The sequence below is a fragment of the Nymphaea colorata genome, chromosome 11 (genome assembly GCF_008831285.2).
Source record: "Nymphaea colorata isolate Beijing-Zhang1983 chromosome 11, ASM883128v2, whole genome shotgun sequence".
Lineage (NCBI taxonomy): Eukaryota > Viridiplantae > Streptophyta > Magnoliopsida > Nymphaeales > Nymphaeaceae > Nymphaea > Nymphaea colorata.
The window spans coordinates 910,593-923,459 of record NC_045148.1 but is presented as its reverse complement, the minus strand read 5'-3'; the positions used below and the strand labels follow the sequence as shown (position 1 = coordinate 923,459).

Here is a 12,867-nt window from a genome sequence, read left to right as displayed (position 1 = left end):
ACGAGCCACTCTTATAGAAATTCTCATTTTTGAAAGGACATAATATATTTAAATAAGTAAATAATTGTAAGAAACTTATGTAAAAATATACATAAATAAATAAAAATTTTGTTGTTGGCGTGAGCAACTTATACGACCCTATGCTACTGACGTTGAGCTACATCTATTATTTGATCTCTTTAGAACAACAAGTTGGTGCCCGTGATGGTCTTATGACTGACTTTACTTCCATGAAATAAGGTTCAATATTATCTAACTCGAAAAGTAGTCTTGATTCTTAGCTCGAATATTGTCTAATGTTTCATGAATCTACTTGTTAGAATGCATGGAAACGCCCCTTATAACTCTGGGATTCTCAACATTGCGTCAGCCAGTTATACCTACCTCTAAATTCACAACATACAGAAAAAAAAAAGAATTAATAACCAACCATTTTGTTCTTGCACGATTGCTCTTCAAAGTAATAAATAAATAATTAACTATCAATTATTAGAATATTTAATCGGACATTAATTCTTGGCATCCATATGAACAAGTTGGCCGTTCACCTTCAGCATGTTCTGAGAATTCTTTAAGACACCAAATTAAGAGAGTCAACCGTTGACATTACACAGATCTAAATAGCACTTATTCAGGAAATGCTTTCAATTCTTATTTAGTTTTTCCTTTTTTATGTAACTTTGGTGCTGCGTTATCTGCATGTCATAATGTGGATGGTATTAAAGGAGCATCTCTGATACGTTACACCATTAGGATTATGCATGCAACATATCATTGCATAAAAAATAATACAAGAGTATATTTTGTATATATATATAGGCAATAGACTCGAGATGGGGGATCGCCGCTATACGTGAAACCCACTTCCGTTTTGTTAATAGAGAAAAAAGTTGGACTCAAGAGTTCAATATTTGATTTTCAATGCAATTTGAATAATCTGTCAAACACCAGTTTTTTTGTTTTTTTTCAAAAGAGAAAGTGAAAAACAAAGGTTAAGACAAATGTCACGTTAGAAAATGACTAGGAAGGAGGAAGGCCGGGTCGCGGTCGGGGGACCTGATCTATTTGGACCAAATGCCAGCCACAGTTACTGAGCCTTCATTTTTTTTTTTAAATTTACATTTAAATTTTAAAAAATTTTACCTGTATAATAATTTTAAAAAGTCGATCCTTGTCAAAATTTAAAAACTTTAATTCAACCTCTCTCGTACAAAATTCTGTCTCGGCCGGTCCTTGTGTGATTTTGAGGTTTTCAGTTAAACGGTTTTTAGGAAGTATGGCTTTGGGTGAATTGATTGTTTGGAGGTGAGCTTCCACGTGAGAGGCAGCTTTTGCTTGGAGTTCCAAAATGGGGCCTACACTTTTTTACAAAGTTGCATTGAGGGGTCTACTTTTAAATATTTAACCGCATGTATAAACTTTATCAAACTTCTTTCTTTTTCAAGCTAAAATAAGTCAAATGCTTTTTGGACATTTTATAAAGAAAAAAAAAAGGTTTGAATTTTGAGGACACATATATATATATATATATATATATATACATGTGTGCACGCACACACTGTCTAGGACAGTCTGGCCAAATCAAACGTGCATGCTTGAGACAGAAGTTACAAATTATATTCGTTCTCGCTTACAAGATACGCATAAGGTGTCTGAATGAATGAACTATTTTGCGTTGCCTCACTTTAGAGGGACCTCCTTAAAGTGATCTGGATTTGAGTCTCAATTGATTCTGCTCAGACCCGTATTACGTTCAGTTGGTAACTTTGTATGCCAAATAGATCCAGAACATCTGTACATGTATGATTTCAGAAGCCAATTTTTAGAACCTATGGTTATGTTGATAGCTTCGGACCTAAGGCTATCACATATTTTAAAACCATAGATATATGGTCAGACCTCTCTCCTCTCGGGGCAACAAATCTCTAGTTTTCACAAGATAACATGGATTTAAGGTTTACGATTTGGAAGTCCACTGCTTCTTTAAGCTGTGAGTTTAATCGATATGATCATAAAATCAGCCCCGGGTTTCAGGTCCGAGGCTATCAAACATAGTCATAAGTCAGATATCAATAATATTGATGCTTTTAAGTTACTACGTTAGGGGTGAAAAACAAAAACGAGTCGTGAACGAGTTCAAGCCGAGTCATTTGCTTAACGAGTCGAGCTCAAGTTCATGAATCGACTCGTTCAAATAATCGATTGAGTTCGAGCTCAACAAGTAAATCTCGAGTCGAGCTCGAGCCTCAAATGAGTTTCTCGAGCCTTAATCAAGTCGATATATTCAAATGAGTTTACGAGTTTGTCGAGCCTTAATTGAGTCGAGCTCGAGGTTTCATTAGTCGAGCAGCCGAGCTGGAGTTGATCGAACTCGGGCTCGACTCAGCTGGTGTTTGGATTTGGTTGTGAAGCTTCGGGTTCAAACATGAAAATAAAAGTCGGGTTTGGATTGTAAATTTAAAAATTGAATTAAGATATAGTATAAATGTGTGAATATATGGTAAATTGGATATCGGAAATGGTACATCTAATTTGAATCCGATCAGTTGACATGCCTCATTTGAGTTATGTGGCATAAGGATATAAATATTTTGATAAGACTTCAAGCCAAGGTGATCCATCTAAATCTAGATTAAATATTAAGTAGGTTGATTAGAAAAATCTTTACGAAGTTCGGATCTAAGCATTAACTGGATTTGGCATGCCTTACTGGATCCAATGGGATATTGACAAAATAGAAGTCCGGAGTTTGAACGGAGGGTGAATCTGAGATTGGTGGTTGTTATCAAAACTGTTCTACAAGTGTCTCAACCGGTAATTTCTTAAAAGAATGATCCTGTGTCCGTGAAATTACCCTTATTATCGAAACAAAGGTAAAGAATAATGCTGAAAGGCATGGGCCTGTCTGAAAATATTGCTTTTTTACTACCACTGGCCAGTGGGACGCGAAATCTTCAGAATTTTGTTTTTCACCTTTCCCCGTTGGAGGGAGCGCCCGCCTCGAAACGCTCTGTTGGAGAGAGAGGGCGCGAGCGATGCAGAAATAATAAAAAGGGAAGGGAAAATTTTGAAAGGGAAGGAATTTTTCCTCCCTCAGATCTTAGGCCTATTTTCCAGGAACGAGAGAAGGCTGTCTTTTTTCATCATTCCGGATCTCTCTCTCTCTGTTTCTCTCTCGCGCGTTCGCTCTGCGTTGCCTGTTCGTCTTCCTCTGTGCCCGCTCTTCTTCGCGTAAGTGTTGCGTCTTTGTTTCTGGTTTCTTTATTTCTCTCATGCCGTCATGCGGTTGTTTTCTGGTGCTCGTGTTTGGATTGATCGGGGGAAGCTGGAGGAGGGCTGTGCGGAAAAGAGGAGTTTTTGCGAGTGCCTGGGGGAATGGGAGCTGGAGCAGGTCGAGTGTGCGTTTTTTGTATGGGATTTAGGTGCTAGATTTCCAATTCTGCTGGTTTTTCCTTTTTGTCAGCTGTAGCGTCAGGTCAGATCTGTGTTAGGATCGTAGGAAATGTGAGACGAAGGAGTTTGTGTACTTTTCTGTTTTTTCTTGCTTCCTTCTGCTTTCCAATGTTATGGCCGACCGTGTGCTTGAGCTTCGGAAGGTTTCGATGCGTTGAGCAGCTGAAAACTTCCGACGATGCTGATATTTGATAGATTTTACTTTGATGTTCGTCTTTGCAGCAACCGTCTGTTTACCGTCTTTCTCCCTTCTATCAGAAATTTTTCTGCTCGTAAAGTTTGGTGAAACGTTTGTTATTTCCGATTTGCTCTTTCCAATGCGACTTGTTTTCTTCTTTTTTTTTTTGAAATGATGCAAGATATGATGCGCACTCTCATATGGATTTCCCTGGGTGACTGCTAGATTATTTGCTGGTCATCACAATGATCAAAATTGATCAACATGTAGGTGAAAGGTACCACGATTTGCACAATAGAATTATGAGTGGACTAAAAATTTGATCAAGTGCTAAAGGTCGCAGCCTCGCAGTATTTCTATTCTACATATCGACCTTTTAATGGAGTTGTTGAAAGTTGAAGTGTCCGTTGGACATCAATCTCAAACTCATAGTTGGACAATTGCAAATTCTTATTCTATGCTTTATAGATACTGATGAACACTTTAACTGGCATTAACAAAGGAGCATGTTTGGTTATACTGATGAGCTATAGCTTAGAAGTGTAATGGTACGTTTTTTCTTGTGGGTATCTTTATGTTTATTTGTAAATTTCGATCGTGATTCTCTGGTCTACCTCCATGTATTATGATGAGCAAATGCATTAGCATTGCACCAAGCATGATTTATCGTCCTAATGGATCAACTACATCTCGTGTATCACCACAATCGTGCTTCATTGCATTGAAGAATGATCATGACCTTTAATGTGGTAGCAGTTTGTAAAGTTGTTAGTTAAATGCCATCGTACTCATGCTTAATTTATTCTCTCCAAAGAACAAGCTGCCTATACACATATTATGCTTGAACATTTTTGGAAACTGATAAACTTATCAGTTTTAGCTCTAAAGATATCATGGAAGGTTATATGAGGTCAGGCTTGAGCCAATTTACTCATAGCACAAATGAGTAGGTCAACTTTTACTAGTGGTAGAAATGATGGTAGTCTGTACTCTGTAGACTTCATTGGGATGCTCCTTTAAATTGTTTTCTAGCAAGCAAACCACCATCTCCTGGTTTCTTACTGCCTCCCACATCCTGAAAACCAAGGTGGCCCTAGTGGAAGGAATTTTACACAGTGGGCTAATGGAGGTTTAAAGTGTTACGAGTGACATATTTTGGGGTTCCTGGAAGCAAATATTTTTCCACGTTGGGTAGCAGACGTAACAGTAGCTTCCAAGTTGGCACTCCTTTTTCTCAAGCATTCTTGAATTCTAGTTTCCAAGACTATGTAACATGTATATATATGCAATCACAATACACTTGGTAAGCTACAACAACTATCTGAAATTGGGGGGTCACTTGCTGTATGCACATTAGCATGTTGATAACTTATAAGTATGTATACATATGTATTGTCAATATAGAGCATTGAAAAGATAGTAGACACTCTTGAATACTAATTCAAATTCTTGATTTAGAAGCAGCAATCTAGTAAAACTAAGTTAAACTGTTCAACCTGAAGTATAATGTAGCTGGTGACCTATATCATAGAGATATGTTGAAAGATATGGGGGAACAACCTTTCTTATTAAGTGTCATGTTGAATTTATATGTAAGAAGATACAGAATGGGACCAAAAGTGTTGTATCATTGTGACATAGGTGATGAGAATTTTAAAAGCAAAAGATAACAAACACATAATTATTTTGGTCAGAAAGTAGAAAAGAAACAGATAAAGCCAATTATCATTCTGCTGCACCCATTAAGTGACTATAATGCATTTTAGGGGCCACATATCCCTTTTTTGTGGTCGTAGAATATCTGCTTTTGCTTCAGTATGACAGAAGAATCTACTGACATGTAAACAGGGATTTGTCTAAAGGTACCATAGCCAAGGCAAATAAAAATTTTGGGCCCCAGCTGCTTTTCTTCATTCTTTATCTGTATTTCTGATTGTTTGGGGATCCATAATATTTTACATTTTGGATTATATTGGCTTCACTGAATTGTCATTGCACTTCATTAAAATCTAAATTTTGATGAGAATTATACTTTCTGCATTAAATTTATCTAAAATGATGACAGGGCTGGAGGTTCTGTGTAAAGCCTTGATGATGCATCTTTAAATGTAGACTTGAAGGACTTGGCGGAAAGGGATTGAAATATGCAAGCACCACGGAATAGATCATCTAAACAGCCTCTATGGATTATTGTCTTAGTTACTATGGTGTGTGTCTCCCTGATAGGTGCTTATATTTATCCTCCTCGCCGCTACGCAGCTTGTTACTTCTTCGCCTCAACCGTGTGCCATCCTTTTGGGCAAAATGTTCAGCCCGTTCGTAAGAGAGTTTATACTGATGAGGAGATTGCATCTCGTACTGTCATTAATGATATACTTAAGATGCCTCAAGTTCAATCCAAGAATCCCAAAGTTGCCTTCATGTTTTTGACGCCGGGTTCACTACCTTTTGAAAAACTTTGGGAGAAATTCTTTCTTGTAAGTAGATCGTCTTACCTTATTCTTAGTTTCCGACTTCTTTATTTCTCGTTTCTGTCAATTCTCTTTATAGGTCACACTTCTTTGAGAATGTGTTCAGCTCTGTGATTTAATATGAAGCCACATCATGTCTTTGGCTTAGTGGTGCACTATGCTGATTATTCACATGGGGAGTTAATCTTAAGTAATTGCTTGTTTCATGTGAGCATGTCAGAGCTTTTGCTGAGGTTCTGTCTGAATGTGTATAACTCTACCTCTAGTTCATGTAGTAGCTGGTTTTCTTTACGAGGTTTTGTTCAATTACTGTTCACAAATAGAGAGAACTTACATGTTCATTCACTTCCCCGTATGATTTTTTTTCCATGAAAGGTCGTGATGATAAGACTTATTCTACTGGTCCTGGATGCTAAAGGTTGAGCTAATTATTTTTGGGAGTATTGGATCTCATGTCTTTCAAATTTTAATAAACATTTCATCTCTGTGAATAAACCATGTCAATCGAAAGGAGCATCTATTAGTAACTTGATTACAATTCTGTGAGATTTTTGTAATGCATTTTCTGTGGGCAATAGAAACTGCATGTTGGCTATGGTGAATGTTAACGTACAAATGGTTATTAAATGTTTTACCTTTTTCACTAACCATGGTCCATTTCTTCTCCTTGTTCACGTTTGTACCTTAGGGCCATGAAGACAGGTACTCAATCTATGTGCATGCATCTAAGAGAAAACCCGAGCATCAGAGTTCCTTGTTTATGGAACGAGAAATTCGAAGTGACAAGGTATAACTTCTTTCAGGCAAACTTTCCTTTGTGTAGTACCATTGGATTATCAGTTCCTTATGCATTCTCCATTTATATGGACTTGATATACTGTTGTTGTATGATGGTTTTATCCGCTTTTAGAAAAATCTTTACCGATTTTGAAAAATGTAACCGGGCGATTTGCAGATAATTCCATTATTTGCAGGTTTGGAATTTTACACCTTGCAAGCCTACCAGGTCATCTTCGTGAGTTGCTTAATTCATGAATGATGATACACAGCTGCATAATCTCGTGCACATGCATATGGAGATGGGTACACACGCAAAATATGGCATGGTAACATGTATAACCTTACAGGAATATGTGTGTGCATGCCCATATAACCACACAGGAGTGTGTGCGCAGACACACATAGAGGATAATAAAGGGATGTACTACATAGCTAATGCATAATTATGTGCAATTGTTTATGGCTATATGCATATATTGAACCACACATACAGTAAAGGAGAAGATGAATTTTGGGGGTGAGAAGAAAGAAGTTGTTGGTTGAACAACGTTTGGATAATTCACTATACATACATCCACCCTCATCTTGCCCTACTTCACATCCAATAATTTTGCTTTGCCATCATTATTTTGCAGCATATTTAGGTACTTCATCTATTTTAAACTGAAGTTTGTTAATTTCTTGGTCGTCTACCGCTATTTTAGAATCTATCCTTGAACTTTTTAATGTCAAGCTCAAGAGTTGGAGAAGAAAGCCATGCTTGGTACATCAAATCTATCTAGAATATTGATTATTTGTTTAAGTAACAATTAAGTTAACTAATTATTCTAGCAAGTACAAATAAATCAAATTGGACAAGAAACTTTCTATATCTCAAAAAGACTAATCCTCACTAAACAGACATCTAGTTCTATGTCATGATCCATTTGTATGATGATCTAAACTGGGTTTTATTTTTGGACTATATGTTTGTGGGATAACAGGTTAAGGATTTATTTGTTATTTTATTTGATGTCTTTTATGCAAAAGTATGGAAGTAAATGGTTTGATTTACCTTGGACATGTCATATTGGTTTTGCAAATTACGAGGACACAGATCTCCTGTTGGTTTGGAAGCATGATAATGTCAGGCTGAGAAAGACACATTTCTTTACTAGCATGTGCATTGTTGGATATGCTTGGAATATTAAATGCTATATGCATCTTAGTAACATAGACAATATAGTGCAGGTTGACTGGGGCCAAATTTCAATGGTTGATGCAGAAAGGAGGCTTCTAGCAAGTGCCCTTCAAGATCCTGACAACCAACATTTTGTTTTGCTTTCTGATAGGTTTTGTTTTTTTATCACTTTCCATATCCTTTTTAATACTTTGTGAATCACTTATAAAAGTATGACAGTACTCTCATATTTGCTGCAGCTGTGTGCCACTGCATAACTTTGACTACATATATAGGTACCTTATTCACACAAACATCAGTTTTATTGACTGGTAAGATGAATATCAGTTTCCAGTGCTCAATGAAAATTTCCTTTTTTGATTCTGACATTTCTCTATTATTTGCCTATGCCATTATTGTACCAGGAACTTTCTGATTAACGGATTATAAATATTAGGTTTAGGAAAGAGAAGCAGACAGGAAATAGAAGCAGGAGACTTTCTAGTGTAATTCATATAGGTGGTGGTCCTCCTTTGGTTATTTCAGTTGGACAAAGATGCGCGTTGGGCTGTCTAATTTACTGGTTTCTTTTTACAAGTTGGACTGAAATGTCTGTGTTATTTGATGGAGAGTAGGTACTTGAAACGAAGCACCTAATGACTAGAAGAACTGTAGAGGAGGATTTTATGTCCACCGTGACAGAAGCAAGTAGAATGCTCATTATTTCTGAGTTCAAAGTTAAACTTTTCTAACCCTTCTTCACTTTCATCAAAGTTAAGAGGGCTTAGAGGAACTATCACAAGTTTGTCGACAAGAAAAAGTAAATAGTGCTATACCTTGACAAACACATCGATAATCTGGTGACCAAGTCTACCCTATCTTTGAGAACCAGTCACCTTGAAGTATGATCTATTGGTAAAATGATGATCAATCTCTATATGCTTTCTGTACTTATAACACACAGATGATCATACGAGGAGGTGAAAAATGATGTTATGGCCCACCTCTTCAACAACATAACACATGAAAATAATCTCTGATATTAAATGTTACAGTTTGAAAGTGATGTGAACATCCAAAGTGTGAACCATAAAGCGTCTTTTGTAGTAAAGAATAAATAGAAGCAGATATTAGATTGGCCACTCATTGTTGGGGTCCATTTTATTTTAAAAGCAGACATGAATTCCATTTTTCATTTCTGCTTTTTTGATTAAGTATTTTGGAAAATTTAGATGGCGTATTTTTTGGTACTCATCTTTTTATTTTCTCCTTTGCCTTAAATTTGTTTCAGCTTTGATGATCCTGGTCCACATGGAACAGGAAGGTATTCAACTCATATGGGACCAGAAATTGAAAAGGAGGATTGGAGGAAGGGTGCACAGGTACTAGTTTCATCAAAATCAATTTAAGTGAGTTGATGGTTTACCCTCCTACTACAAGCTTTTACGGTTCTTTTGCTCATATTAGTCCATATTCCCCACTCCTTAGAGCGGCACCTTAATATACGAAAAAATGGAAGTGCTTAAGGGGAAAGGAACATATGTTGACAGGCGAGAAAAAAAAAATCAAGTCATAAAAAATTATATGATCTTTGATTCTTTTCTGTATGTTTTCAAGATTACTTAAGTTTTATGTTATAAGCTAACTATAGGGGTACAGATTTGACATTGTACACATGGAAAAAGAAACTCTTGATTTTGAGTTGATCGTTTTTCCTGGATGTTAACATTTAGCATGGCTAGTTAGTCTTGCAACTATAATTTGGTTGAGCATGGAGACTGCACGGTAACTTTCTTCTTTTCTGTTGCAGTGGTTTACAATGAAGAGACAGCATGCACTGATAGTCATAGCTGACAACCTGTACTATTCAAAATTCAAGCAATTTTGCATGGTATTTGACTGACTTATGTCAAAGTCTGTTTCTGTATTGCTACTAGCAGATCTCAAGCATAACTGAAGTTTATTAGTTCATTTTATATTTGGCTTGTAAACTTGAGTTTGATTGCGTTCACAAAGTCATGAAATAATGTACTATGAAAAATGAACCCATAATTCTTGGATTTCCCTTGCAATCATTGGCCGCCACATAGGGTTGCCTTGACATGGGCATTGATGTTGGTGTTAGTTGCTGTTGTGTTATCTTGAAATTTTCATGGTTTAAAATTTTGGTTCTGGTGGCATCTCTATCGTCTTTCTAACATGTTTTCAGATGCACAAACATCAGGGTTGCAACAATTGTCCCAAAGCACTCTTGCAGTAGTATGGAGTTCAAAAAATGAGCAAAAATGGTTGTTATGGTAATATTAGCATAATTTAATCTGTTGGGGTTTCCTGCTTCCTGAAAACCATTGATCCCATCAACGTAATGGTCCTTACTCTGATGAATAAGATTTGACAAGGAGCCAGTAGTACTCAGATTTTTTCCTTCACTAGTTTCATATATTCAGCTAATTAAGTTGGACCGTGTATGTGATTGTCTTTTGTGTACTGAAGTTAGTTGAGGCGTGTGATAGCAACTTTGTGAAAGAGGAATGAGTTTTGCACTTTTGGTTATAATCATGTTCTCATTTTTGAGTTGCTACTGAATTGAGCAAGTAATATGTTACTTTTCACTTTTCAGTCTTGGCATTGACACATATTTGATGGTTGGATATATATTTTGTGAAATAATATCATGATTCTAATAAGATTTTCTGTTAATATTGCAGCCTGGTGTTGATGGCCATAATTGCTATGCCGATGAGCATTATTTGCCAACATTTTTCCATGTCAGCTCATTCAACAACCCTCTTTTGTCCTTGCTAGATAAATTTATTCTATTTAAATTTGCAAAACTACCCCATTTCAGTGGAATATTTGACTTTCTACATTGGGCTTGCAGTTGGTGGACCCTGGTGGAATATCAAATTGGTCTGTGACACATGTTGACTGGTCTGAAGGTAAATGGCATCCCAAAATGTACAGGGCACAGGATGTTAATTATGAGCTGCTGAAGAATATCACGGTATTATTTGTCTTTATGCATAACTTTTCCCGTAATGTTATTTGCTCTCATCTTGTTGATGTTGACATTTTAATGTTGTTCTTTCTTCCACAGTCCATTGATGAGAGTACACATGTTTCAAGTGATGAGAAGGTATGTGTTGCTTTATAGTTTTTAAGCAGATTGACAATCACATTCTTAGGCGGTGCCTGAAAGTTTTATCAACAGATAAAGTTTCTAATATTTCTTCTCATATGTCTGACCTAGTGATCTGTCTGAAACCATAAACCACAAAATGCAGCCACCCTAAGGCGTGTGACTAATTAGACTTCTAGAACCTTCCAAACTCTTGAAAGTGTATTTCTTGTTTACATGTAATTGTGTGGACGTCTTCTAGTATTGACAGTCTTTTGTTTTATTCTTTCAGAAAGTCAGAACTAAACAGCCATGCTTATGGAATGGTGTGGGGCGGCCATGTTATTTATTCGCAAGGAAGTTCTTTCCAGAGACATTGGGCAATTTACTTGAGATTTTCTCTAATTATACTGAAGCTAGTTAAATTTGGTCACTCCCAATATTCTTTAAACCATTCTTGGGCTTCTGATGCAGCTTCTATGTTCTGCATTTGTAAATTGGATTTGCCCTGATCATAGAAGCGACCTCGATGCCAACCGGAAGCCCCACTGGAGTCCAGCTGCAACATACTCACGCCACATATGCAGGCTACCTGAGAGGCTAATTTTTTAGCTGTTTTGTTTTCTCCCCCATAACATGTTAAAATAAGAAATTTTGGGCATTCATTGGTATGTTATTGGAATACTTGATTCTTGCTAAACCAGGATTAATTGAAATTGTAAATCTCTATTTTGTTCTGTTCTTGGTATCTTCCTCTATGTTATCCGTTCACAAACATGATGGAATTAGTTTTTTTGTCAATGTATATATATATATGTGTGTGTGTGTGTGTGTGTGTGCATGTTTCGGAGATCACAGCTCTTCTCTTCAATTCAATCTCTTTTTAGTTTCCCTCTGTTCTTTTCACAAACAGTGCGGGCTACTTTTACATATATTTTAATCGTAATTGTCGTTCTAATCTCAGGGGCAATCTGCTGAGAAATGCAGCAGTTGAATACTTAGTCGCTGGTTGGCACATGAGACTCAATTGGAAAGGGTGTTCCGCTGGAACTAACAAGCAGTTTTAATGTTGTAAAGGTTAGCTAACCATCGTATGATTTTAACTCGTGTCTTTCATCAGGTAAGTAAGAAATAATCACTTGTGGATTCAGCTATGTTCTCCAACCTGAGCTTAGATTCCAGGTCCGATGGTAGTCTCATGAAGCGGATTCAGTTGATCAGGATCTGAAAAACTGGGAAATGCTGCATTCTAGTATTTTTTTTTATACTAGGATAACTCTGCTTATACTAGGGAAGGCATTTTACGCTAAGTCTGTTGTGGACGATCTAAGGAAGACAATTTCCCTAGCGTGCGCATGGATCAAATAGAAAGAAAGAAGAAATTTCATTGATAACATGTGAATGTGTATCTCTTGGATGGAGATGTCATTGGTTGGGATATAATCCGACATTTAAGCTGAATTCAAATTTGAGTAGTTGGATTTTATAGGAAAAAAAAGTGACACGTGGTTAGTAATTGGATGAAGGTATGCCACTGACTTTCATGGGAATTTGAGTTCAGTTATATGTAAAAATCCAAACTTGGTATTGGAACATGATTCTAAATCAAACTGACCAGCATCTGATCTGAATTTGATTCATTGACATCTCTACTCCAGCTTCGCCCAGCTGGCTAGGGATTTCACATTTAAAATTGAAGAAGGTCAAT

At 36.7% G+C, this 12,867-nt stretch overlaps 1 protein-coding gene across 2 annotated transcripts; it reads left to right on the top strand.

Moving 5' to 3' along the window:
• The first annotated feature begins 2,963 nt into the window (after nt 1-2,963).
• On the top strand, nt 2,964-11,896 carry LOC116264880 (glycosyltransferase BC10-like). Of its 2 annotated transcripts, XM_031645322.2 has the most exons (11): nt 2,964-3,231; nt 5,697-6,108; nt 6,791-6,889; nt 8,113-8,213; nt 8,302-8,373; nt 9,333-9,423; nt 9,852-9,932; nt 10,750-10,809; nt 10,923-11,045; nt 11,139-11,177; nt 11,452-11,896. In XM_031645322.2, exons 2-11 carry the CDS (start codon nt 5,776-5,778, stop codon nt 11,581-11,583), a joined length of 1,131 nt encoding a protein of 376 aa, XP_031501182.1. In that variant the 5' UTR covers nt 2,964-3,231; nt 5,697-5,775; the 3' UTR covers nt 11,584-11,896. The 2 variants fall into 2 exon arrangements, with proteins under 2 accessions (XP_031501182.1, XP_049936615.1); XM_050080658.1 differs by having other exon boundaries at nt 10,923-11,177.
• Nucleotides 11,897-12,867: the final 971 nt, after the last annotated feature.